The 27738-nt window shown below is 38.8% G+C and overlaps 1 protein-coding gene across 4 annotated transcripts; it reads left to right on the top strand.

Annotated features, from left to right (window-relative positions):
- The first annotated feature begins 94 nt into the window (after positions 1–94).
- IMPA1 (inositol monophosphatase 1) lies at positions 95–27738 on the top strand. Of its 4 annotated transcripts, XM_025393928.1 has the most exons (10): positions 530–607; positions 907–1090; positions 3800–3886; positions 4578–4711; positions 6130–6234; positions 9107–9152; positions 11447–11555; positions 14660–14768; positions 24852–25003; positions 26389–27738. In XM_025393928.1, the coding sequence occupies exons 2-10, from the start codon at positions 1085–1087 to the stop codon at positions 26502–26504; spliced, it is 864 nt and encodes a 287-aa protein (XP_025249713.1). In that variant the 5' UTR covers positions 530–607; positions 907–1084; the 3' UTR covers positions 26505–27738. The 4 variants fall into 4 exon arrangements, with proteins under 4 accessions (XP_025249714.1, XP_025249716.1, XP_025249713.1 ...); XM_025393929.1 differs by lacking the exon at positions 907–1090 and having other exon boundaries at positions 95–607; XM_025393930.1 differs by lacking the exon at positions 907–1090 and having other exon boundaries at positions 539–607; positions 3821–3886.

The raw sequence follows: 27738 nt of genomic DNA, 5'->3' as shown, positions 1-27738 counted from the left end.
GGCGACAAAAGTGAAATTCCGTCTCAAAAAAACAAAAAAACCCCACACAATTGATTGAAGTCCTCAATAAATAGTATGTAAGAAAATTATCAATAATTGGGCAGATGGTCCTGGTGATCAGTTATTTTTATTATTATTTTTTAATCTAGTATAGGTTTACCAGCTTTAGGTTAGCACCTAAAAACTGCACCATCGGAATCATATCTGCAATCTGGGTTTTGTCAAAATAGTACTATAGAGAAAATGGGAGAAAGAAGAAAGCAAGCTAAATGGGAAACTGTGAATGAATGGAGGATGAAAGAAGAAAACGGCAAAATAGAGAAGTAATTTTTAAAACTTGAGAGATGAAAAGGCAAGCAGGAGAAAAGAACCGGAAGCGATAAAGAAGAGGCAGTGTCTGATGCTCCAGCGTGGATCAGAACCCGGCCGGGCCTGGCAGAGGCTCGCAGGGCGCAGCTCGGGGCGGGGCCCAGCAAAGCAACCACGCCCCCTCAGGAACCGAGTTTTTAAAGGCGGAACTTCCTGTTGCGAGTAGCTCCTCTACCTCCGGAAGAGCCGAGCGTGATAACACCAGGCACAGAGCTAGCCGGACGTCCTCCAACCCAAGGTGAGACCGTTATTTTCCTCACGCTCCCCTCGCCACACCCTCCGGGTTCAGCGGGCGCTGTGTGTTTCCCGAGCGGCCCCTTCCCTCCGCAGGGGCGGGGGCGAGCGCTGTGCGTGGTATGCGCCTAGGGCGGAGGCCGCCTTTGGGTGACCCCTGCCTGCCGCGTTATCCGGAGCTACCCTGGGCGACCAGGAACAGTTCCGACATTGGAGTAGCGGTTGGCTTACGCGACCTCACTTAACCTCTGTGGCGGCTTCTATAGAATAATTGCCCCTTTTCATGTCCCCAACTCTGAAAAGCTCCGAGAAACTTGGTGCATCCCCAGGCCGAGGTAGTCACTGTAAGTGATGGGGTAGCGCCCAGGTCCTGTGCTGCCGCAGTCGCGCTGCTGGGACAGGTGGCCTGGCTCCCACACTGGAAGGCTGTGACCAGGACTGAAACAGCAGAAACAGTTCAGGTGTTTATGGCTTTGGGAAAATGAAAGTGAGTAAACTACAGACCCTGCCCATCAATAAATATACTGTGATTTATAGAGATATAACTATATGTTATATATAACTATATAAAAAAAGATATATAAAATGTACTTATATACTTTATACATAGTATATAAATATTCTTATGTATAGTATATTTACTTATATATAGTATATAAATATATAGTGTGTATATATCTTAAGTGTGTGTGTGTGTATATATACATATGGTTTTCATCCACCATTCCTGGCTCATAACTCCCATAGCCCTCGACAGGAATCTTGGCTCACCTTTCTGTCTTAGAACTGACCATGAAGAAATTCTCTGACCTACCTTGTCTGGTTGTAGATCTTAAGACCCCCATTTCAGTAGGGGTCTTGCCCCATATACAGGAGAAAGGAATGCTGGACAGAGGTCAAGATGAATCTGAAGACAGTCCTTGCTGGGTTTCCACAGTCAGTCTGCTCCATTTGGATCATACTGATTTTGTGGGATCACATTTCTACGCAGTTGTCAATCATGCCTATCCAACGATGTCCAGACTCAGGACCTCAGTTGCTGTCTGCTCAAGTAACTTACATGTTTCTATCTGCAGGCCATACCTGTGCGCTCAGGATCCATGATTTAGCTGCATAACTGACATCTTTTGATTTTACAGAGGCCTCTCATCTTCTGCTAATTAAACTCCTGATCTCTCAAACTCCTACCTATATCCCAAACTTGACTCTTTTTTTCTTGCTCCCTGTTTCAGTAGACTGTGACCATTAGCCATACAGTTGCCAGAGTGGGAAATCTGGACTCTTCCTGTCCCTGGTACTCTGTAGCCAATCTGTTACTAATTTCCTCAAAACAGGTATCTCTTGACTCTCTTAACTTCTCTAACAGCAAAGCTTCCCTCCCAGGTTTCAGCCAATCATCAGGTATCCTCCCACCACTGCATCCTGAATGTAAATCTGCTAACCCTGTATCCACACCCATTTTCTACCCTTCTATTCAGTAGCCACAATGAAGTGATTCCTGAAGCCTCTTCAATCAGTGTCTTATCCGTAAGGCCCCCCTGTAGGGGATGATCCCCACTACCTCCCCAGCTTTATTCCTCCTGTTTCCCTTAGTCTGAGCTGTCACACTGAGGCCCTTCAGTTAGTCTTCATGCACCAGGCATCCTGCAGTTGAGTGAGTTCATGCGTGTTCACTTGTTCTTCTCCTCTTGGTTTAATCTTGTCTTCAGGGAAACCTGATCTGATGCCTAAGTCCAGGTGAAACCTCCCTTTTAGACGCTTCTCATTGCACTTCTCCTCCTTAACTTTTATTATTCCAGTTGTTATTTTGCATGTAGTCTTTAGTTTTTTATTAATATTGAGTCCCTCCTGGAAAGTGTGAACAGGACCTGATTTTCCTCCCCATGGTGCAGTGTATAGCATATAATAGGTATTCAGTAAACATCTATTGAAGGGTGAAGGACATAGTGACTTCTGGGTGGAGAATCCCTAGAAGAGACAGTAGCTTTTGAAATGGGTCCTGAAGAATTTGTAGAGTTACATTTGTGCTGTTAGAAGGCAGGAGTGTGAGTGGCTTGAGCTGTTTCTGGCAGGAAAGCAGGTACAGCTTGAGAACATCTAGTTCTGTTAAGACTAGTGGAGCAGAATGGGAGTAAGAGTGGAAAAAAAAAGTTTGGAAACTTCGTGAAGAACTTGAAGGAGTTGCTTATATGACTCACAGAGTGGCTTCCTTTAAAACAAAATTTTAAAAAATGTTTTATCAGGAAGAAAAAACAACAGGTAGAAATTTGGCGTGTGGGTCTTTTGCCCTTCCTTTCCACTCCTGTCCTCTTTCCTATAATGTGGGCCCCAAGATGAATAGTCTTCAAGATGTTACTCTGTGTCTATTATTTTCTATTGGAAAGGAGACAAAATTAGGGTTGCTTTTTAAATGGTGCCACAGTTTTTAGTCTGACAGCTTAAAAAGCTTTACTGTGCTAGATGCAGACTTCAGAGTGTGATCAAGCCAGTGGTGAGTTATTTTAGTCTTCAGAAGTTAGTGGAAAGCTGGACAGTTTGGAACACGAATACATATTCGTTTTTTTTTTCCCCCTCTCTGAAACTCAGGGAAACAAATTTGCTTTTTTATTATTTTTTTGGTCCTGGAATTTTCCTTTCTCAGAATGTTATAATCCAAAGAGCAGTGGACTTTAAAATCAGAATTGAGTTCAAGTTCTGTGTCAGTTGTCTGTAATTTTGGGAAAATTATTTCTCATCTCTGAGCCTTAAGTTCTTCATCTTTACACGTAATTTTTTTAGTACCTTTTGCTGTTTCCCTTCAAGGTTCTTTTTTAGTATTCCCAGTGTTCTTTCTCTTGTTTTCACTTTATTCTCCTCCCAAATATTATGCTAACTTTTAAAGTATTTCTTGCGTTGTTTCTTATCTATTCTCCAAACGAATGTTTTGGGTTTTTTTTTTTTTTAAAAAGTGTAATATGGTATGGACACACTGGGAAACAATTTCATAAAATAGTCTTTATTATGAAAATATTTTAATATAGAAATGAGGTAATTTAGGTGAGAAATGTTTTTTACTGGGTATAGGCATAAATCTTGGGAAAAACTCTAGGGCAGGGGGTGAATCCTGAAATGACAGTCTGTTTCTAATTAAGATGCTTTTGTGAACTAACTATTCTATAATTAAGAGTACTAAGACAGTTGTAACTACTTTGTACAGATATTTGTCAAATTTTTTCAGAAGATGGCTGATCCTTGGCAGGAATGCATGGATTATGCAGTAACTCTAGCAAGACGAGCTGGAGAGGTATGAGCTAAGATTTTGTCAGTTATAATGTGATTGGTGGGGACACTGTGTTGTTGCCTTGTTTTGTTTGTTTTGGTTTGGTTTCTTTTTTTGAAACGGTCTTGCTTGTCACCCAAGCTGGAATGTAGTGGCGGGATCATGGCTCACTCCAGTCTCAACTTCCCAGGCTTGGGCTCAAGCAGTCCTCCCACTTCAGCCTGCTGAGTAGCTGGGACTGCAGCAGGCATGAGCCACCATGTCCAGCTACTTTTCGTTTTTTAAATTTTTGTTTGGAGATGAGGGTCCAGGCTGGTCTTGAATTCCTGGACCACCTTGGTCTCCCAAAGTGCTGGGATTACATGTGTGAACCACCACACCCAGCCTGCCTTGTTAAATAAAATACATACTTTGATCAATCTACATTTATTTTCATTTTACTAAATACTTGAAATAGAGCGTATACCCTGATTTTATATGATCAAATTTTCTGTGATGACAGTTGTGAATCTAAAATAAGATGTAAGATTATATAATTTTTGTTTTTAGAAAGACGTAACTATTAAAGGCTTATTTTATAGATGTAAGATATTTTTAAGAATGTCTTTAAAGAATATTATTTAAGACAGATTGAATGTCTTAAACCATTTATGTATTTTTATCTGTTTGTTTAAAATTATGCCTTTTCTATTTGCTTACCAAAACCTCTTTTTAGGTAGTTTGTGAAGCTCTAAAAAATGAAATGAATGTTATGCTGAAAAGTTCTCCAGTTGATTTGGTAACTGCTACAGACCAAAAAGTTGAAAAAATGCTTATCTCTTCCATAAAGGAAAAGTATCCATCTCACAGGTATTTTGATTTATTCTGTACAGGAAATGTTTATTATCTCACCTTTGGGGTTCTGCATATGAGAGTAGCTTGACTACATGGGTCTTGCTAAGGTCTTCCATGAAGTTACAGTCAAAGTGTTGGTCAGAGCTGCAGTCAACTGAAGGTTGGACTGGAACTCAAGGATCCATTCAGTCATGTGATTGTTGGCAGATGTCAGTTCCTGGGGGAGTTGTCTGCTGGTAGCTTCTCTCAGTTCCTGACCATGTAGCCTCTTTACAGAGTAACTCACAACGTGGAAGCTGACATCTAGTCCGGTGCAGGTGGCACAGGGAGGGAGAAACAGTCTGAACCAGATGCAAATTAGAGGGGCATTTTGTGAACAAGTCTCCAAAGTTTTGTATACTGTCACTTACACTTTATTGGTTAGAAACAAGTATCTGTGCATAGCTCACACTCAAGGAAGGGATATTAGGCTCTGCCTCTTGAAGGGAGGAGAATATTAGAGAGTGTCTGGACCTTTTTTTAGTCAGAGTCTCGCTCTGTCACGCAGGCTGGAGTGCAGTGGCGTGATCTCGCCTCACTGCAACCTCCGCCTCCCAGGTTCAAGTGATTCTCCTTCCTCAACCTCCTGAGTAGCTGGGATTACAGGCACGCACCACCATGCCTGGCTTATTTTTGTATTTTTAATAGAGACAGGGTTTCACCGTGTTGGTCAGGCTGGTCTCGAACTCCTGACCTCATGATCTGCCCGCCTCAGCCTCCCAAAGTGTTGGGATTACAGACATGAGCCACCACACCTGGCCCCTATTTTAAACATCATTACATTTCCTTAATGATTTCTCGTCTGCTGCAAATGTGTGTGTGGACGCACCTTACCCTGGTATAACATCTTAGAATTTGAATTTTGAAATTTTTCTGCGGGAAAGAAATTAAAACTTCCTTACATTTATCAGTCTTTACCTGAAGGAAGAAGAAGCAACAATAGAAAAGTGTAGGGTACAGACTTTTGCTATGTTTTTTTGTTTGTTTGTTTGTTTGTTTTTGTTTGTTTTCCTGAGACAGAGTCTCGCTCAGTTACCCAGGCTGGAGTGTAGTGGCGCAATCTCAGCTCCCTACAACCTCCACCTGCCAGGCTAAAGCCATTCTCCTGCCTCAGCCTTCCAAGTTGCTGGGATTACAGGTGCCTGCCACCATGCCTGGCTAATTTTTGTATTTTTAGTAGAGACAGGGTTTCACCACGTTGGCCAGGCTGGTCTTGAACTTCTGCCTCAGGTGATCTGCCCACCCCAGCCTCCCAGAGTGCTGAGATTACAGGCGTGAACCCGCACGCCTGGCCTGCTATGTTTTATAGTACTCTGTGTAGCTAAGGAAATGTTATGATTTGGAAATTGTTGAAATCAATGTAAAGATTAAAAGTTTGTCCTGCTTGCTTTTAGTTTCATTGGTGAGGAATCTGTGGCAGCTGGGGAAAAAAGTATCTTAACCAACAACCCCACATGGATCATTGACCCTATTGATGGAACAACTAACTTTGTACATAGGTATGTTTTTAAATTTCTAATATAATTACTCTTTGCATATTAACTGGATTGACCTGTAGATACTCTGTTTAGGAACATGTACACTTCAGAAAATTGTATACTTTGTTTATGCTTCTTTATTCTAATAAAGTGTATATAAAATGTAATAGTGGAGCAAAATGTATTATGCAGACTTATCAGATATGGAGGAGGTAAAGAAATATTAATGTGATCTTGTCCTGTGGTGCCAAGTGCCCTGTTCACCATTCTTTTTCCCACTGTTGGCACTATCTAAAAAAGGAAGCAAACAACATTGCTGCTTTGAGAGTGGGAAGGGCACTTTGCCCTGAATGCCATTTTCTGTTCTTTGAGTGGCACATACCATAGATTTATATGGATCTACTAATATGGATCTATTAGTAGTAACTATGTAAAAATATGTTTTGTTTGTTTCTGTTTTGTTTTTTGAGATGGAGTTTCGCTCTTGTTGGCCAGGCTGGGATGCAATGGCACAGTCTCGGCTCACTGCAACCTCCACCTCCCAGGTTCAAGCGGTTCTCCTGCCTTAGCCTCCTAAGTAGGTGGGATTACAGGCACCTGCCACCACGCCCGACTAATTTTTCTATTTTTAGTAGAGGCGGGGTTTCACCAGGTTGCCCAGGCTGGTCTTGAACTCCTGACCTCAGGTGATCACCTGCCTCAGCCTCCCAAAGTGCTGGGATTACAAGCGTGAGCCACTGCACCTGGCCAAAAATATGTTTTCAAAAAATAAAAATAAATTTTAAAAATTTAAACTATGTTAAAAAAAATGTATTTTAGTAAAACTAATGCAGTCACTCTTGGAGAGTGTTGTCGACATAGAATGAGTTCAGTCCAGGAGTGAAAAGCAGGGTTAAAAAGTGCAGGGGAGGCCCCTCCCCTTAGCCCTTAGGGGGATGGGGTTGGGGCCGGGACCAGCAAAAAAAAAAAAAAAAAAAAAAAAATTGCTTGGGCGTTAGGATCAATAGACTTGCATTCTTGTGCTTTTTTGGTGGCTTTTTCACCTTAGGCAAGTTAGTTAACCTTTCTAGGCCACAGTATTAAAAAACATTTATAAAAAGGCCATATTAATAGTACTTGCCTCGTAGAATTGCAACTCAACTCTACGAATAGTACATTCATATAAGAACTTAGTATAGTGCCTGGCACAGAGTAAGTATATGATATTACTAGAAGAAAGCCTGATGGAATTGCCCGTGAGAGTTAAAATTAGTAGCTGCTTCTGGTGGGATTACATATAGATGTCATATTTGAAGTTCCCATGTAGTCATACACATCTGTACTATATATACAATCCTTGAAGTCTACAAAGCTAAGGTTTAGAATCTATATGTGATAGAATGTTGTATCTTTTAAATGTGGAAAGATGCTAATATATTTTCACAGAAGAGAAGACTGTACAATACACTGTGTATCGTATCTTATTTTTGTTAAAAACTTTATTACATATTTAAAAGTTTTTATTTTCAATAGCTTTAGTTTCAATAGTTGAACCTTGATCTTGTCTATTTCCTTGATCTTAATTGTCTTGTGAGTCAGCAGTTACAACCTGTGTTCAGACTATCATGCAGCTATGGAAAAATTTTGGCTCAAAGTCTACTTTTCAGAGGCCAAGCCTAAAGTTTGCTGTTGGAGTAGAGACAAGTGACAGTCATTTATTTTGTGCAGTGCAGTATTTGTGTTTATCATGATCTAGGACATAGGGGAAAAAAAATCACAGGCCAGGCGCAGTGGCTCATGCCTGTAATCCCAGCACTTTGGGAAGCTGAGGCCGGTGGATCACCTGAGGTCGGGAGTTCGAGACCAGCCTGACCAATATGGAGAAACCCTGTCTCTACTAAAAATACAAAATTAGCTGAGTGTGGTGGCACGTGCTTGTAATCCCAGCTACTTGGGAGGCTGAGGCAGGAGAATCACTTGAACCTGGGAGGTGGAGGTTGCAGTGAGCTGAGATCATGCCTTTGCACTCCAGCCTGGGCAACAAGAGCTAAACTTCGTCTCCAGAAAAAAAAAAAAAAAAAGAAAGAAAGAAAAGGAAAAAAATCACTAAAATATATGCTTTTTAACCAAATCGATTTAAAAGTTTTTACAGTTTTCTTTTTTAACCAAATTGATTTAAAAGTTTTTACAATTTTGGCTTTTTTTTTTTTAAAGGGGGACAGCGTCTCTGTCACCCAGGCTGGCGTGCAATGTCATGATTACGGCTCACTGCAGCCTTCACCTTCTCGGCTCAAGGGATCCTTCTGCCTCAGCCTAATGGGGAAGCTTGGACTATAGGCATGCACCACCACACTCAGATAATTTTGTAATTTTTTTTTGTAGAGACAGGATCTTGCCATGTTGACCAGCCAGGCTGGTCTCAAACTCCTGGGCTCAAGTGATCCTCCTGCCTTGGCCTCCTAAATTAGTGCTGGGAGAAGTGAGCCACTGTGTGCGGCCATGAAAAAATATTTTTACATAGCTACTATATTCATAGAATTTGACCTTCAAAAGATAGAAAACGTGGTGCAAAATGCCCTTCGCACTTCTATTTCGGGTTTCCCAGGATCCATCTCTGGAGATGACCACTGTTAGGAGTTTCTTGTGAATCCTTTCAGAGATGTTTCATGCCTGTAGAAGCGTCCTGTGTGAACGTGTGTGTGTGTGGGTATGTGTGTATAATACCTCCACTTTGTCCTGTTTACAAAGGGGTGTATACTGTACAAACTGTTCTGCATCTTAGATTTTGTGGGGAGTGGAGATGAGACTTCTTATAGGAAAAATTTTAAGAACACTTATATTATGAAAAGATTAATTTTATTAGCAAAAGTTCTATGTTGGTTAATTTGTGTTTTGTCCTTTTTTTTAAAAAAAGATTTCCTTTTGTAGCTGTTTCAATTGGCTTTGCTGTAAATAAAAAGGTATGTTTTTTTAAACGTATATTTGATTATATGCCTTGCTCTCATTTTCTGAGAAAAAGTAAATGTGTTTTCATAATAAATTCAGGTTTGTCTATATATTTGATTTATATAACTGCATTATTTTGAATATAAGCTACAGGACTGTTAAAATTTTCATGGTACATTTCCATTGAATAAAATTTAATGTATTCTAAGAAGCAGGAGTTGTAAGGAGAAAATATACACAAGTAACTGAAATACAACTCAGTATTTAGTAACCATTATATATGTGATAGAGTCAGATGGGATAGCAGTTGATACGTGATCCAAAATGCTTCGTGGAAGAGGTGAGATTTGAGCTGGGAATGCTTTAGTAGGTGTTAGTGAAGAAATACGTTTAGAAACCAGCAAGTAGCAGGGGCCAAAGCATAGCTGGAAAATACAGACTCTCCTTAGGAACCTACACATAGTTCAGGTTATGTCTTATGTCCAAATACTTATGTCTAAAGTCTGGCAGAATAAAACACATAGCTATAGCATTTCCTTGCATTTGGCTACTTAGTTGGTCTACACTGAAGAGTGGTTACTAACATTTTACCTACCTATCTTCAAGGAACTTTTCATAATGTAAAATCAACATGTATAAAAGCAGTTATAACATTTCTGAACGTAAAACACAAATTAGACAAATGACAGCTTAGCCCCAGGGTTGTATTAATTAGTGAGAATGTCCAGAAGAAGCTAAGTGAGCATTCAGTATATAATCAGCTCTGGGCTATGTGCTGGCCCTGCCATTGAACTCACAGCTCAGCACAAAGTTAGATGTGTGAACAGGTAAGATGATATGTGGTGGAACCGTGAAAAAAAATACTGTGGGAACACATGATGTCACCAGTTCTTCTGAGAGTGGGTTGGTAAAATCTTCATAACAGCAGGGGTCTTAGAAATTGGTCATGTGAGTCGGCCCTTAGAAAACTAGGGGTTTTCCAGATTGGCGGCAGGGGGGTGGGAGTGGGTGGGAAGAGAAAAGCGTTTTAATCAGAAAGAACAGCTTGGAGAAATTGAAGACCATGATATGTGTGGGGAATGGTGAGATGTTCATGGAGAGGGAAGTGCTCCAAGTGGCCAGGACAGAGGTTAGTTTGGCCTTACTGTGAGGCACTGTGGCCAGTCCATGCAAGAAAATTGTTTTTGTTTCTAGGTAGTTGGGAACCAGTAGAGGTTTTGAAGTCGAAAGTGACAGATAATTCTAGCAATGTAGAGATTATACTAGGGTGTGGGTGATTTTGAACTAAGTATAGGCAGTGAGAATAGCCAAGGAAATGCAAAATTGGGAAGTATTTTTAAGATTAAATATGAAAGAGATTTATGGGGAAGGAATGGGAGGTGATCAGGCAATGAGTGATTTTGTCTTTGAAATTCTGCAAGACTAAGTTTGGAACCATAGGTTCTTCCCCCGATTATGAGGTTGATGGGAGCCAAAATGAATTTGTGGACTGGAAAGAACCAACCTGTGTGAATATGGAGAGCTAAAAGGGAAATTGAAGCAATGGGAGAAGGAAGAAGAAAGCCTGAGGTGCCTAACTTTTCAGGGTGAGGCAGAAAAGAATGTTCTAAAGTCATAACTCTGAGACGAATTAGTAGGTGAGGTAGAACTAAGAGAATAATGCTGGGAACATGAAGGTAGTAAATTAAGTATTGAATAAGTGTTGAGCCAGCAGGCTCCAATTCGTCAGACAAGGCATTTGAGGCAATAAACAAAGTTTGTTTATATTCTCTGTGGTACTTTCAGAAGAATGAGTGATTTGGGCAGAAGCCACATTGTAATATATTAAGAGGAGAATAAGAGATGCAAAGTTACTCATTGGCAGCGAAGGGAAAAGGGTAGAATAACATTTCAAAAGTTTTGTAAGGAGGAGAGAAATTTAATGAGAAGGTATAAGAAGAAAAATCCAAGAGACGAGGGAATCAGCTGATGGAGCAGTTTTTGAGAGAATGTATGTGAGGGTAGGAGTCCTAACACCGGAGAAGTGTTCACTTGGAAAATAGGAAAGCCCTGTCTTCTGAGGCAGGAGGAAGAGAGGTAAGGTGGGTGTTCTTAGATCTGGACTTGGATGGGAGGAGAGTCAAGGATATCAGTTCTGGTGACCTCTTTCTCTTAATTAGTCTGGAAATTAACATTTTAAGTATCCCACAGTTTAGCCTTTTCAGTCCATTGTTATTAGTCGGTATACCAGCTTGTCTTGTTATTTTCTTAGAAAAAAGTATATGAAAAATACTTAGGTTTGGTAAAGGAAACTTGATTTCCTCTGCAGATAGAATTTGGAGTTGTGTACAGCTGTGTGGAAGACAAGATGTACACTGCCAGAAAAGGAAAAGGTGCCTTTTGTAATGGTCAAAAACTACAAGTTTCACAACAAGAAGGTAGAGTTAATTCCAATTTTTGGTGCTATTCATATTGTGTACTCAATATTTTATTGTTTTTTAATGTTCACCTGTGGAATTCTCCAAGTGTTAACTGATTCATAAATTGTGTTTATTATCTCTTTATTCTTTTTTACTTCAGTTTTGAATGTGGAGTGGAAGTAGGGAAAGAAATGTAATTGAGCAAACACTTCAGGCTCAACATTATATTTTGTGATAGAGATAGGAAGATGATTAAGACTGGCTTCCGATTGTGAACCCTAAATATCTGAGACAGGTCTCAATCGGTTTAGAAGTTTATTTTGCCAAGGTTAAGGATGCACTCATGACACAGCCTCAGGAGGTCCTGACGACATGTGCCCAAGGTGATTGGGATACAGTTTGCTTTTATACATTTTAGGTAGTCATGAAACATCAATATGTGTAAGATGTACATAAAGGCAGGACAACTAGAAGTGGGGAAGGGGGCGGTGTTCAGGTTATAGATAGATAAATGACAAATGATTACATTCTTTTAAGTCTGTAATCAGCCTTTAAATACACAGTTGAGTCTGGCTCAGTGAATCTGCATTTTTACATAAACAATAGGGCAGAGGAAGCAATCAGATATGAATTTGTCTCAGGTGAGCAGAGGGATGACTTTCTGTCCCACACCTGTGAAGATAAGCTATCAGTCTACATTGCCAGGGCAAAATTCAGCCAGAACTGTTTTAGGGTAAAGATCTTGAGGTCCACAAGGAATTTCCTTGTGGGGAAATTGTAAGGGAGGTATGTAGCTCTTTTGCCTTTGTAGGTGTCTTATTTAGGAATTAAATGGGAGGCAGGATTGCCTGACACAGTTCCCAGCTTGACTTTTCCCTTGGCTTAGTGATTTTTGGGTCCTCAGATTTATTTTCCTTTCACACTGTCCTTGTAGAGTTCATGGTTTATGTTTTATCTACTGCATCTAAAATTCTTTATAGAATTCTTCTGATCTGATGCCTCTAGGACCAATTACTACAAAGTAAATGGGGGGGAAAAAAGCCCATTAAAGCTGGGAATCACTGAAAATGAGACATATATTTTATATGAGCCAAATGGCAATTTAAGTTCTTCCTTCTCTATTACATCTGTCGGCCTCAAAAAAGGAAGCACAGGCAAAATTAATGTAGAGAGTTTATTTGGGCCCAAGTTGAGGACTGCAGCCCAGGACACACTTCTAGATTACCTTGGAGTGTGCTCCAGAGAACTTAGCAGAGGCTCAGGTTTTTAAAGAAAAAGGGACACACTGGGAGAGGGGATGATTAGAAAAGTTGTACTTCAGAAATTCTCATTTGTTTACAGAAATAACATTGCTTAGTGATTGGCTATACACTGTTGAATTATAGGGTGTATGGCATTTTATGGCTGCTTGGCATCAATGAGTCTAGAGCCCCCATAGCAAGCGGCTTCAAGTGGTAATTATTTAACTCCAGGGGAGTGAGACTGTGTGCTGGTATATTTTAAATGCCTCTTTGGGCTTGATAATTTAAAGGTACTGGCATTCTGCAGATTAAAACTTTTCTTTTTCTTTATCACAGCTTACTGAAGTTTTGAGTTACTGTTCTTCCATAAACCACATCAAACATTTTCCACAGTTTGCACTTTGAGATTCTTTTCAGTGCAGCAAGAACTTAAAAGTACTTGCAAAACAATTTGAGTTTAGAATCTTTTTAGGCTTTTATACTTTTTCCCCTCAATCAAACACTTAATTTAAGAGCAGATTTTTAGGCTGTTTCCTTTTTATTAAAATCTAAGACCCCATGAAATGGAGGATGCATTCTTTTTTTTTTTTTTTTTTTTTCTTTTTTTTTTTTGAGACGGAGTCTTGCTCTGTCGCCCGGGCTGGAGTGCAGTGGCGGGATCTCAGCTCACTGCAAGCTCCGCCTCCCGGGTTTACGCCATTCTCCTGCCTCAGCCTCCCAAGTAACTGGGACTACAGGCGCCCGCCATCTCGCCCGGCTAGTTTTTTGTATTTTTTAGTAGAGACGGGGTTTCACCGTGTTCGCCAGGATGGTCTCGATCTTCTGACCTCGTGATCCACCCGTCTCGGCCTCCCAAAGTGCTGCATTCTTATTTTTCTAGATGTCAACATGTGAGAAAATACAAATCTTAGACCTGAAGAAATATGGTAGCTTTCATAGAAACAACTCTTTTCCTTTGCATAGTCGTTCTTCACTTTACAAAGTACTAAATTATGTAACCCTTTTTTTTTTTTTTTTTTCCTCTGAGACAGAGTCTTGCTCTGTCACCCAGGCTGGAGTGCAGTAGAGTGATCTCGGATCACTGCAACCTCCGCTCTTGGGTTTAAGCTATTCTCCTGTCTCAGCCGCTGGAATAGCTGGAATTACAGGTGCGCACCACTATGCCCAACTAATTTTTTGTATTTTTAGTAGAGACGGAGTTTCACTATGTTGGACAGGCTGGTCTCGAACTCCTGACCTTGTGATCTGCCCACCTCCGCCTCCCAAAGTGCTGGGATTACAGGTGTGAACCACTGTACCCAGCCCTAAATTATGTAACTATTAGAAGTAGTACAACAGTTACAGAAATGCTCAAACACAGCCATAGCTGGTGAACATACATCTCAACTGGTGAGAGGAGGTGAGATGTGGGGTGTTTGGTGTGTCCTGAGCTTCAAATGGAAAACCTTGGATAACCTGTCAGTCTTGTAAATGGATGTCAGAGAATTTTACTTTTGTTGTAAAGTAAAATTTTTACTTTTACTGTAATTTTACTGTAATTTGTTTTCTTTCAAATCTATACATAAATCCCTTATTGAATTTAATCTCTCCTTTTTCCTTTTTAAATATTTAAGGCATTTGCTGTTTCCCACTAAAGATATTGTGTATGCAGGCAAATTGGTTACATTATATACTTTTTCAGGAAGGGCCTAAGCAGCTGGACTCTGATGCTTGTAAAAAGGATCACTTGGGGATAATTAATTAATCAGTATTTTATTATTTAAACGTTTATAAAGAAACACGATAAAACAAGGAAGAGGGATACAAATGCCTTCTTCTGAATTACAAGTGTCAGATACTTTCCCGAATTCTAAATATTGAAACCTAACTCTTTCTTTTTAGATATTACCAAATCACTCTTGGTGACTGAGTTGGGCTCTTCCAGAACACCAGAGACTGTAAGAATTGTTCTTTCTAATATGGAAAAACTTTTTTGCATTCCTGTTCATGGGTAAGCTCTTTACCATTATTCTCTCTTTCTCTCTCTGTATACATGTGTACGTGCATACACACACCTTTTTTTTTCCTGTACCATTTTAGAATGAATTATATTCATCATGGTTTCTGAAGAATAGGGAGATTCTGTTCCATAACCATGAAAACATTGATTTCATAAATATACTTTTTATCTAATTTGTCATCCATATTCAGTTTTGTCAGTTAATCTGCTAATGTTTTCTATAGATTTGCCTTCCAACAGAGTAGGATTCAGTCTAGAGTCAGCATTATTACTTTTAGTTGTCGTGTCTCCTTAGCCTTATTTGATCTGGAACATTTCCACAGCCTATGAAATTACTTCCTTTAAGTTTTCAAATTATTTGCATAGAAGTCTGTAAGATAGACTCTTGTAATTAATTTCTGGCTTCTCTATATCAGTGGTTATTTCCCCTTTGTCACTTATTTTGTCTATTTGTGCTTTTTTCCTTGTTTTTTCTCAAAGAATCAGGATTTTAACTTTAGATGGTTTTTTCTTTTCTGCACAATTATTTTCATCCTCGTGCTTTCTTTTGGTTTACTTTGTTTCCTTTTTTTTCCTTTTTGATTAGAAAATTTATTTTAATTCCTTTATGTTTATTGATGTAGGTATTTAGGCTATGAATTTCATCTGATCACTGTTTTCATTATATCCCATAAATACTGATACTTATTTTCATTATAATTATTTTTCATGAATTCTGTAATTTGCTTGTATTTCCTCTTTTACTGAAGAGTTATATTAAATTTTCACAACGCGAGTCTGTCTTAGTCCATTTTCTGTTGCTCACAATACCTGAAACTGGGTAATGTATATGTATAATGAAAAGGAATTTATTTCTTACAGTTATAGAAGCTCAGAAGTCCGACGTCAAGGGGCTGCATCTGATGAGGGCCTTCTTGCTGGTGGGGATTCTTTGTAGAGTCCTGAGGCAGCACACAATGTGACATGGTGGGGCTGAGCATACTAGCTCAGGTTTTTGTTCTTCTTATGAAGCCACCAGTCCTAGTCCTATGATAACTCATTAATCTATTAACCTATGAGTGGATTAATCCATTCATGAGGGCATAGCCCTCTTAGGGACCCCACCTCTCAGTACGGCTAGATTGGGGGTTAAGTTTCAACATGAGTTTTGGAGGGAACAAACATTCAAACCACAGCATTCCACCCCTGACATTCCCCAGATTTGTCTTTTTCCATACAAATACACTCATTCCATCCCAGTGTCCCAAAGTCTTCACTTGTTCTATCACAAACTTAAAAGTTTAAAGTCCAGAGTCTCATTTGTGAGCCTGTAAAATCAAAACAAGCTATCTGCTTCAAAGATACAATAGTGACACAGGCATGAGACAAACATTCCCATTCCAAAAGGGAAAATTAGGCAAAAAGAAAGAACAGGCTGTATGCAGGTCCACAACCCAGCAGGGCAGACATGAAATCTTAAAGCTGAAGAATAATCACTTTTGACTGCATGTACCACCTCATGGAGACACTGGGGGTCGAGGGCTGGGTAAAGGCCCCTGGCAGCCCTGCCCCTGTGGCTTTGCAGGGTGTAACCCATATGGCTACTGGCATGGGTTGGAGTCCAGTGCCTGAAACTTTCCAAGGTGTACCTTGCATGCTGCTGGTGACTCCACAGTTCTGAGGCCCAGGTGGTGGTCCTGCTTTCATGGCTCCACTAGTCAGGCATTACCCTGTTGGAGACTCTCTGTGGTGTGGTGGCCTTACTTCCTGGGCTCTACTAGGCTTTACCTTGGTGGAGATTCTCTGCTACCAGTAACCCCACAGTTCCACTGTGGCTCTGCCCTTCAGACAAGTCTCTTCCTGGGCTCCCAGGCTTCCGAGGACAATCTTTGAGACCAAGTGGAGGCTGGAAAGCCTCCACAGCTCTTCCTTTATGCAAGCTTGCAGAATTAGTATCTTGCTGCTAACATTTACAACTTATACCTTGTAGAGATGTGGCATAAGCCACACCTAGGGTCACTTGACCTTGGCTGGGGTGCAGGGAGCACAGTCTAGGGTGGCCCTGGGCAACCAGCATTGGAGAGTATCTCAGGCCTATTCCGTGAAACCATTCTGCGCTCTTCTGGGCCTGTAAAGGGAGGGGCAGCCTTGAAGATCTCTTAAATGCCTTCAGGTCCTTTCTTTCATTGTCTTTAGAAATAAACCTGGCTCCCGTGTAGCTGTGCTAATCTGTTTAGCAAATGGTTCCTGGCTAACTCTTGGTTTCCTCCTTTGAACATACCTTTTCACTCTTTACTTGGCCAGGCTAAGAGTTTTCCAAATTTTTTTGCTCTGCTTCCTTTCTTTTTGGTTGTTTGTTTGCTTTGCTTTTTGGAGATGGGATCACACTCTGTTGCCCAGGGTGGATTGCAGTGGTGCAGTTATAGCTCACTGCAGACTCACCTCCTGGGCTCAAGCAGTCCTCCCACTTCAGCCTCCCAAGTAGCTGGGACCACAGGTTTGCATCACCACATCCAGTTAATTTTTGTATTTTTGGTATTTTGTGTAGAAATGGGGTTTTGCCATGCTACCCAGGCTGATCTCCAACTCCTGGGCTCAAGCAATGTGCCCAAGTTGGCTTCCCAAAATGCTGGGATGATAGGTGTGAGCCACTGCATCTGGCCACTCTGCTTCCCCTTTAGTTATAAATTTGTCTTTAAATTACTCCTTTGCTTGCAAATCTCAGCAAAGTGGCCAAAAGCAACCATGCAGCTACTTCTATAATTTGTTTAGAAATTTCTTCTGCCAGATACCCTAATTCATTACTCTCAAGTTTAGGCTTTCAAGAAACCCTCAGTCAGCTGGCTGCGTTGGCTCACACCTGTAATCCCAGCACTTTGGGAGGCCAAGACGGGTGGATCACGAGATCAGGAGATGGAGACCATCCTGGCTAACATGGTGAAACCCTGTCTCTACTAAAAATACAAAAAATTAGCCAGGTGTGGTGGTGGGCGCCTGTAGTCCCAGCCACTCGGGAGGTGGAGGCAGGAGAATGGCGTGAACCTGGGAGGCAAAGCTTGCAGTGAGCTGAGATCATGCCACTGCTCTCCAGCCTGGGCGACAGAGCGAGACTCTGTCTCAAAAAAAAAAAGAAACCCTCAGTCATGGACACAGTTCAGACAAGTTCTTTGCCAGTTTATAACCAGGATGGCCTTTCCTCCAGGATCCGATACCTTATTCCTCAGTTTTATCTGAGACCTCATCAGAATACTGTTCCTATTTCTATCAGCATTCTGGTCAGAGCCACTTAACCCAATCTCTAAGGCATTCCAAACTTCCCTGGCCTTGTCCTCTAAGCCCTCACCAAAATTTTCCTTAATGCTTCATTCACGGAAATGCAGGCATTTTCTAGCCTGCTCCTCTGAATTCTTCTATCTTCTACTATTACTCATTTCAAAGTTGTTTCTGCATTTTCAAATATTTGTTATCAGCATCACCCCACCCTTAACCTATAAGCCATGAACCTAGAAGGCAAAGCCCTCATAACCTAATACCTCTTAAAAGGCACCCCCACCAATACTGCCACATTGGGGATTAAGTTTCAACATGTGTTTTGGAGGGGACAAACATTCAACCATAGCAGACACCTTTTTGGTTTTTTAAAAATTTCATCTTTAATCTCTAGTTTTATTACATTATAACAATTCTGCTTTCTGAAACCTGATGTTTTCTTTGTGCCCTATTCTGTGATCAATTTTTATAAGTTTCATATGCACTGAAAAATAGTAAAATTCCTTATTTCCAGGGTATAACATTCAATATATAGCCAAAAGATTTACTTAATTAATTTTTTTTTTTTTGGTCTATTTGCCCTGTCTTATACTGAGAGTCTCTGATGTATCAGTCTTTTATTATTAGTGTGTTTCTCTGTATTTCTCCTTGCAACTCTTTTATTTTATGTAGGTGGAAGCTATGTTATTTGATGTCTTTTTATAATAGTTACATACTTAGTTTATTGTATACTTTTTATGTATTCTTTGCCTTGTTTCATGCTTTTGTGCTTGAATTTTACTTTGACATCAGAATTGCAATTCCTGCTTTTTTTTTTTTTTTTCGGAGACAGAGTCTCGCTCTGTCACCCAGGCTGGAGTGTAGTGGTACAATCTCGGTTCACTGCAACCTCCGCCTCCCAAGTTCAAGCAGTTCTCCTACCTCAGCCTCCTGAGTAGCTGGAATTACAGGTATGCATCACCATGCCCGGCTTTTGTATTTTTAGTAAAGACGGGGTTTCACCGTGTTGGCCAGGCTGGTCTAGAACTCCTGACCTCAAGTGATCCACCCACCTCTGCCTCCCAGAGTGTTGGGATTACAGGCGTTAGCCACTGTGCCCGGCCCCTGCTTTCTTACTTTTCCTGTTTGCCTGATAAATCTTTGTCCACCCTTTTAGTTTTAGTCCTTTGAACTACTGCATTTGAAGTGTGCCTGTTGTATACAGCATTGCATGGAATTTCACTTTATAAGTCAATTTGAAATCTTTTTAACAGATAGGTTAGGCCTATTAATTTATTGATATGACTGCTTTTGTCTGAATTCTGTTGTATTATTGTGTGTTATAATTACTGTCTGTATGATGTTATAGTTACTGTGTTCATTTGATGTGCCTTCTCTGCCTCTTTTAAAATTTCTTTTTGTGTTTATAAAGATTGTTTTATTCCAGCAGGTTTCTTTTGTAATAAAACTTTTATAGTACTTTTAATATTCTTTTCTTACTTAACTATTTACTATCTAGAATGTTTTGGCTTCACCTACTGCCTATGTAACAGTCTCCCAGTCCCCTTTTCTCTCTCTTTATCCCAGTTTTAAAGTTGCATTCTGTCTACTTTGCCAGAACATATTATATTTACATATTCTTCAACCCATGACCCCGCTCTTTGATCCTAGTTCTTCATTTGACGTTATAAAATGCTCGCAGTCCTTTTGTGAAGTGTTCCAGCCACCTTTTTAATTGGATGAAGTTCATCCTTTAGTAGATTCCTTGGGGGATATGTGCACAGTTTTCCCTGAGTTTGGGTATTTTCCAAAATGCTTTTCTGTGGCCTTGAGACTTGAAGGACAGCTTGACTGGGTATAGTATCCTTAATGAAAGTATAAATTTCTTGAAAATGTTCTTTCACTGTTGCCTTGCTTTCTATATTGTTTTTGAGAAATCGAATGCAAATCTAATTTTTCTTGGCTTTTATCTTTTAACTGGAGGCTGTTTTTTTTCCCCCCCTTAATTGTTGGCTAACAGTTTTTAAAGGATGTATCTTAGAATTGCTCATTCTGGGTCAGTTATCTGTTTCAGTATATAGGCTCATGTCTTTTTAATTTCTAGGAAGTTTCCTTAAGATACAGTTTAAGTACTCGTGCACTTCTGTTTTTTTCTTTAAAGACACCAGTAGGAATGCTCCATCTCCTTTGTGTCTTCATTTCAGCCATTTTCTCTGTTTCTTTTTACTTCTTTCTTTTATTGCTTTTCCTAATTTCTCTTTATTAAGTTTTCTTTTCATCTATTCTTTTATTGGCACCTTGTAATTTATTCTTCATTCCTGACATAGTTTTGTCTTTTATTTGCCTCCCCCCCATTTCTTTCCTGAGTTCAGCCATCTTGTTTTATGTATGTATTTTGGTCCATTTCTGCTCTTAGTTTCTATATCGCTGATGTAACTTTTTTTTCAGTATTCACAAGTTTTTGTTTGAAAGTATTTAATTCGGATTGGATTGATATTCATTTTATTCCCCTTCATTGTTGGTTTTGGGGGAGAGACTTTACAACAAAAAGAAAAAACAAAACCATTTTATTAACAGCATCTGATGTTTTGCAGTAGTTTTGTGTGAATGTGGTCTACTTTTTTCTACTTTCACTTCATTTTGTGATTAGGGTTCCTGCTTTCCAAATATCTTATTTTGCCAGTTGTGCCCTCCTGTGCGTTTTCTTTTATGAATATCTACTGGTTGTAGATAGAGTTGGCATGTCTTTTGTTTATCATTCATTTCTGCAGGATCCTTAAGTTTTCACTCTTAGTTCCTACTTTTCCTTCACTTGTTTCCAAGGAGTACCATCTCTGCTATCTTACCTGATTTTCCTTCAGAATCACAGCTTCTCTGAGGCTGCCTGGTCAGGTTCTGCATGTTTTCTAGCCCCTTACCTGTAGCCAGGACTATGAATTACCAAGTGCTGATCTGTGCTCAGTGTTTCTGTTTTTGTGTTTATTGTCTCACTGACTCTTTTCTGAGGGTGGTTTTGTCTTTGTTCCCTGTGGGTCCTCTGCTCCTCCCTGTTCTTCCTCACGAAGTCTTTTCTGCCTTCTCTCCCCTACTCTGTGTATCTTTGGGCCTCCGGTGCTCTGTTAGAATGTATATGTTTGTTTTTCTTCTACTTAGATGTAGTTTGAGAGTTTGTGTTTCCTGATTTCTAACTGATGGAATGGGTCCTATGGGTTTTATTTTTCCTCCTGGTTGATTTCATTTTATTATTTTCCAGGAGATGTATAGGGAGTTCCAAATTGGCATGCCATTATTATTCTCCAAACCTCAGAGTCCCTCTATAATGGCAGTTTAATAAATGAAGAAATTAAAAGGAAATATTTATCCTTCCTTTTATCCTTAAATCTTCAAGAAAAGCTAAAGGTTTGAGGTCTGTCACTTTAGTACAGTTAACACTATCTTATTTTTTATTTTTATTTTTTTTCTGAGACGGAGTCTCGCTCTGTCACCAGGCTGGAGTGCAGTGGCGCAAGCTCGGCTCACTGCAACCTCTGCCTCGGGGGTTCAAGTGATTCTTCTGCTTCAGTCTCCAGAGTAGCTGGGACTACAGGTGCCCACCACCACACCCAGCTAATTTTTTGTATTTTTAGTAGAGACGGGGTTTCATCATGTTAGTCAGGATGATCTCGATCTCTTGACCTTGTAATTCACTTGCCTCGGCCTCCCAGAGTGCTGGGATTACAGGCGTGAGCCACCGCACCCGACCATTAAATATTATTTCTTTGACCATAGTTGTTTATATGAAAAATCATAAAAATCCTTTATTGAACAAAATATGGTGATTGTGAATAACAGCAGGTAATATTTTCACCACCTAATATTTCTATCTTTTTCTTTGTGAAAATATCACTGAGTTACAAGAGTCTTAGAACTGATCAAAGATATCTAATAATCCAGCCTTATTTTGTAGATGAGTTGACTGAGGTTCAAGTAGGTGATGTGGCTGCTTGAGATGGCACAGCTGGATGGAAGTATGACTAGAATCCCGGCTCCCAGATCATTTCTCTTTCTTCAATATTGCAGTTCTCTTAGGAGTCAGACCCTTCAAAATATAGTGGACTATGTACAAACTAATTATGTACTATGCATATGTGGTCTATATAGTAATGAGTAAAGTAAAAGAGAGTCTCTGTCAAATAGCTACAGAACCTCCCAGAATGATGCCCTTGAGGGAAAGGCAATAAACTTGCTGCTACACTGTGCTGTCTTGAAGCAAGGACTGTAACCACAGGCTATAAAAAGGTTATGTTACTCATAAAAAAACTGCAAGAGGTTTACAACTTTAACCTTTAATTTTGCTGTTGGCTGAAATAAAAACTAATTTTTACTTCAGATTTTTTTCAAAAGTATAACCAGGAAAATATTACTAAGAAGTACTAACTTACTGATTGCTTTTATAATCTTTTGCATTCAGCTGATTCTTCAGTTTTGCAATGGGATTTCAGAATTACTTATACAAAACAATTAAACTAAAGAGAGTTATAATCTGAATGAATGCTTTAAACAAGCAGAAACAGTCTAATAAGTTCCTAAGAACCAACATTTATGAGGCAAAGTACATTATTCTGAATCCATTTCCTTTGTTTAATTTTCAGGAATTCATGCAGATGAAATCCACTATGTATGGTATATGATATTTTCTGACATTATGGTTTAGAGAATAATTTTATCATAAAATTAGCTATTTTTATTATGGACATTTTATATGCTAGGCACTCTGCTAGGTGCTATCTTATATTAGCTGTAGTCATTACAAATATTAGCTGTAGTCATTACTACATTTGTCTAAAATACATTGGAATCTTTATTTGATGACATGACATGGGAGCAAACTCAAATCTTTGTGACATCAAACGTAATCCTTTTTATAATATACCATGTTAGCTATATAGGTGGACCACAGCTGTATAGGAGGACCACATAAGATAAGATTCAGAACACATAGTGCAGAATCTACACCGTAGTCTTAATTACCTGGTAATTAAGTAATCTGTTTAGTAATCCTTTCATAATATTTTCCATAAAAGAATATTCTCTTGCTGATTGCAAGACCGCTTGCTTGAGATCCCATGATGCTCATTAGAAGTGACGGAAGCACCACTAGTAGGTATCACTGTTTTTCGGCTAGCCTAGGATTCTGTATCTGAATAGAATACCAGGGAATTAATTATGAAAGACCTTGGTATTTGCATTCTATGATATGAGATATCAAATATCACATATCTCATGTGAGAAGTGGGGAAATGCACTTTTCTTTATAACTAAAAAACTGCCACTAAAGTTAATTTGATTTTATTTATCTGGGAAACAAACATCTGTGGAAATTTGGTGCACTTACTAGTACTTTCTCAGATTTGATGTGCTTCAAAAACATATGACGGAAAACATGCCAAATCAATGACATCATGTTATTCTAATCCTTTTTAAAATTTCTTTGGCATAAAGGATGTACTTAGGTGCAATTTTTTTGTTTTTATTTTTGAGATATAAAACCAATGCCACATTAGTCATAAGTTTCCCATGTTTTTAAATAAACTGTGAAAGATCTCATTGAACAGAACTCACTCCCTTATTACCATCGCTTTAAACAGTTGCAGAAAGAATTTGTGTAAAAACCACTTGAAAGTAACTAGCAGACATGATGACATTTGTCTTCTAAATACACATTTCAGTGTGTATGTCTTTAATAAAAGGGACATTGTGTAACATAGCCACAGTACAATGATAAAAGGGAATTAACATGGATACATAATCTAATATAAAGACTTTATTCAAATTTTGAACATTTTAATCCAACGTCCAGTCTAGAGTCATGGATTGCATTTAGTTGTCATTTCTCATCAATTTCCTTTAATTTAGAACTTGCTTAGTCTTTGCCTTTTATGACATTGACGTTTTTCAGAGGTATAGGCCAGTTATTTTGCAGTCTGTCTCTTGAATTTGAATTTGTCTAGTTTCCTAATGATTATGTTTGGATCATGGATTTTTGGCAGGAATGCCACAAAAGTAATGTTCTGTCCTTCTCAGTGCATTTTATCAGGCACATTTCTTTTTGTCCCATTTTGAACGATAATAACTTGGATCACTTGGTAATGGTAGACCATTGTAAAGATGCTATTTTTATATTGTACTTATTGTGTATCTTGTGGAGAGACACTTTGACACTCTGTAAATAACAGACTTTCACCCATTAATTTTAACATTGATGATTCTTTACTGAATAAATTATTGCTACAATTGCTATCAAGTGTAGTCATATTCAACTTAACTTGAATTCAAGGAAGAGGTGCTATGAGAGGGCAAACCTACAGTAACTTTCCACGGCAGGGTTAGGTCTGTGCAGAGCCTGGCATGCTGTTGTTGCTTTAGGCACATGTATGACGCACACCCAGTTGAGAATGACCCGTATCATGATATTTTACACCTCCTAGAGACTATTTGCATTGTGGGTATGTGTATATGTGTGTAAAATAATATAAGCTTTAGTAGCTGGATTTAGACAACTATTAATATACTTGCATTTCATTATTGTAGAATTAACCATTATCTTTATTTTTTATGAAAAATTATTGTTTTAATGTTTATCTTATTAAAGTATTGCTTTGTGAGGGTTTTGTGATTTATATAATATACCATGATAATTAGATTTATACATATTTTTATTTTACAATTAGATATCACCTCTTAAAATCTTTATCCTTTAGACTGTTCCAAGTTTCTTCAGTTGACACTTAAAGTGAAGTTAAGAAGGAATATCTTAACTTGCATGGATTATTTTTTCCAATTTTATTTCTAAATTCTATTTGTTAGGATCCGGAGTGTTGGAACAGCAGCTGTTAATATGTGCCTTGTGGCAACTGGTGGAGCAGATGCATATTATGAAATGGGAATTCACTGTTGGGATGTTGCAGGAGCTGGCATTATTGTTACTGAAGCTGGTGGCGTACTAATGGATGTTACAGGTAGAATTATGGAGAGTGAAGCAGATCTCCACACATCTGTTATACTTTTCTCCATATGTAAAATTTAAAAAACTTTTTGATATATGTTATACTGCAGCTTTTGAAGCAGAAACAAGCTATGTAATTGTGTGCAAAATCAAAATAAACTTTAGGAGATAGAGGTAAGGATAAGAGGTAATGGTAATGTGAGACTTACAATGATAAATGGCTAATCCTTTTCTAGTGTGAGTTTCAGGTACTCCTGAAAGGCTGTAGAAAAAGCCTAGACCAAGTTTGTCCAACCTGCAGCCCATGGGCCACATGTGGTTCAGGATGGCTTTGAATGCTGCCCAACACAACTTTGTAAACTTTCTTAAAACATAATGAGTTTTCTTGCGATTTAAAATTTATTTTTAGCTCATCAGCCGTCATTAGTGCTAGTGTATGTTATGTGTGACTCAAGACAATTCTTATTCTTCCAGTGTGGCCCAGGGAAACCAAAATATTGGACACCCTTGGCCCAGACAGTCACTGAGTCTGAGGCTTATACCCAGAGCTCTTTGAAGGTGACAATGGTGATAGTTGATGATGGACTTTCTCCACCATCACTTTCTGTGTTGAGACTAGAGAAATTAAATAATTGCTTTCAACTGATCGTGAAAATTTTAAACTGAAGGGTGAATCTGGGTTGAAAGAATTGACCAGTGATCTGGGAGAAAGGCAACAAAGAAATAAGGAATTGGGAAGGACAGTGGTATGAAAATCCATTGGATTCACATTTTCTGTCATCCATAGATTCTTTTTTTTTTTTTTTTTTTTTTTTGAGATGGAGTCTCGCTCTGTCATGCAGGCTGGAGTGCAGTGGTGCAATCTCGGCTCACTGCAAGCTCCACCTCCCAAGTTCACGCCATTCTCCTGCCTCAGCCTCCCAGGTAGCTGGGACTACAGGTGCCCGCCACCACACCCAGCTAATTTTTTTTTTTGTATTTTTAGTGGAGACGGGGTTTCACCATGTTAGCCAGGATGGTCTCGATCTCCTGACGTCGTGATCCACCCACCTCGGCCTCCCAAAGTACTGGGATTACAGGCATGAGCCACTGCTCCCGGCCCTGTCCATAGATTCTTAAACAATAAAGAGGTAATAAGAATGCACAAAAATAGAAATAGAGAAAATATGACATTTTCTAACTGGTATGACTTCATTATTTACTCAAAAATTATGCTTAGAAACTTAGTTATATATTGTCTAAGCTTATATGTTGTAGAAATGTAACAGAGTAGATTTTTGTTTAAGAAAACTGAAAGTATTAAAATGTTATGTGACCATAGTACATATTGCTATACTTGTTTTATATGAATTATTTTTGTACCAGATAAAACTATTTTTCATACTTGTTTGCTCTTAGGTGGACCATTTGATTTGATGTCACGAAGAGTAATTGCTGCAAATAATAGAATATTAGCAGAAAGGATAGCCAAAGAAATTCAGGTTATACCTTTGCAACGAGACGATGAAGATTAATTACGGCAGCCTCATAGTCAATCCCAGTTGCTTTTCCCCAGACTTGGTGACTCATCGATGGATATGTGTTTTGGATGTATGATATGCTTGGTTTAGATTCCCTTTGACCAGGTTAAAAATTTGGAACTTGTTCCTTATTTTACTATGACTAGGTTTGCAAGAATTGACATAATGTTTGTTTCACTGATTTAAAACATTTTGCACTTAAGGATGTACTTTAGAAAACATACCCAGGAAGTACAGTTGATAAATATAATATCAACTGAAATAGTCAATTAGCAATTTTGTGTTTCTAAATATCTATGGTCCCCTGAAATTTTGACTTACTATATAGGTGCAGAGACACCCGCTTAGAAAGTTAACTGTTCAGAAAAACATTTCTCTTTAGTTTCAAAAACCATATATAATTAAATTTGTAAGGACATACTGAGTACCCTAGGCCAACATTTTTTTCTTTGCAGAGAACCTTTTGTGTTTTATTCTTCAGTGTTCATATAGCACCTGGCCCATTATATGTCTGGGCAACTAAAAACAAACATTGTGAGAATGAATATTTTTAAGGTAGTAATTCCTAGTTATAATAGATACATAAAGTAATGAACTCAGCATTCTGTATTTTTGCTTCAGATTTGAAATAAAAATTATCTAGTTAAATTTTTTATGTTTCACATTACCATGCCATCAGATAGCATTGCTTATTGTGGGCATTTCTGCAGTGAATACATTTTCCAAAACAGTTAAATTGTCAGTTTGGATTTGCTTTAAAGTCCTGTATAAGAGAGAAGAAACTATTTCTATAATACAAAGCACTCTCATCAGATATCTGACATAATTAGATATAATATAACATTTTACTAAGTTCAGTAGGTGTTTATACTGATTTGATTGTGCTGGCAAATATACTGTATTGTTAATATTGAACTATTTATTTTTCTCTTAGTCTTGTTAGTTAATTAACTTCATTGCCGCTGGATTCTCTTCAGCCTTTAAAAATATTTCTTAGTGGTCATTGCTCTGCAGAACTCAAATAGAAAATTGTACTGGTTCATAGATATTTTTAAAGGGTTAATTTATTGTTCAGCCTTATCCCTTGGCATGTGAACAGACTACTAGACTTATTGTAGGTTCACATGAGCTTTGTGTTGTAAAATGAAAAGTGCTTCTATAAAGTTTTCAAGGTAGGGAGTGATTTTATTGTTGTTTATATCTAATATATTAAAGATGTGTGATACTA

Source organism: Theropithecus gelada, chromosome 8 (assembly GCF_003255815.1).
Source record: "Theropithecus gelada isolate Dixy chromosome 8, Tgel_1.0, whole genome shotgun sequence".
NCBI classification, from domain to species: domain Eukaryota; kingdom Metazoa; phylum Chordata; class Mammalia; order Primates; family Cercopithecidae; genus Theropithecus; species Theropithecus gelada.
This window is presented reverse-complemented; position numbering and strand designations above follow the sequence as displayed.

Coding starts and splice junctions, on each gene's coding strand:
- IMPA1 (XM_025393928.1), top strand. Junction 11,556..14,659: donor ACAAGTTTCACAACAAGAAG/GTAGAGTTAATT, acceptor CTTTCTTTTTAG/ATATTACCAAATCACTCTTG. Junction 14,769..24,851: donor TTTTGCATTCCTGTTCATGG/GTAAGCTCTTTA, acceptor TCTATTTGTTAG/GATCCGGAGTGTTGGAACAG.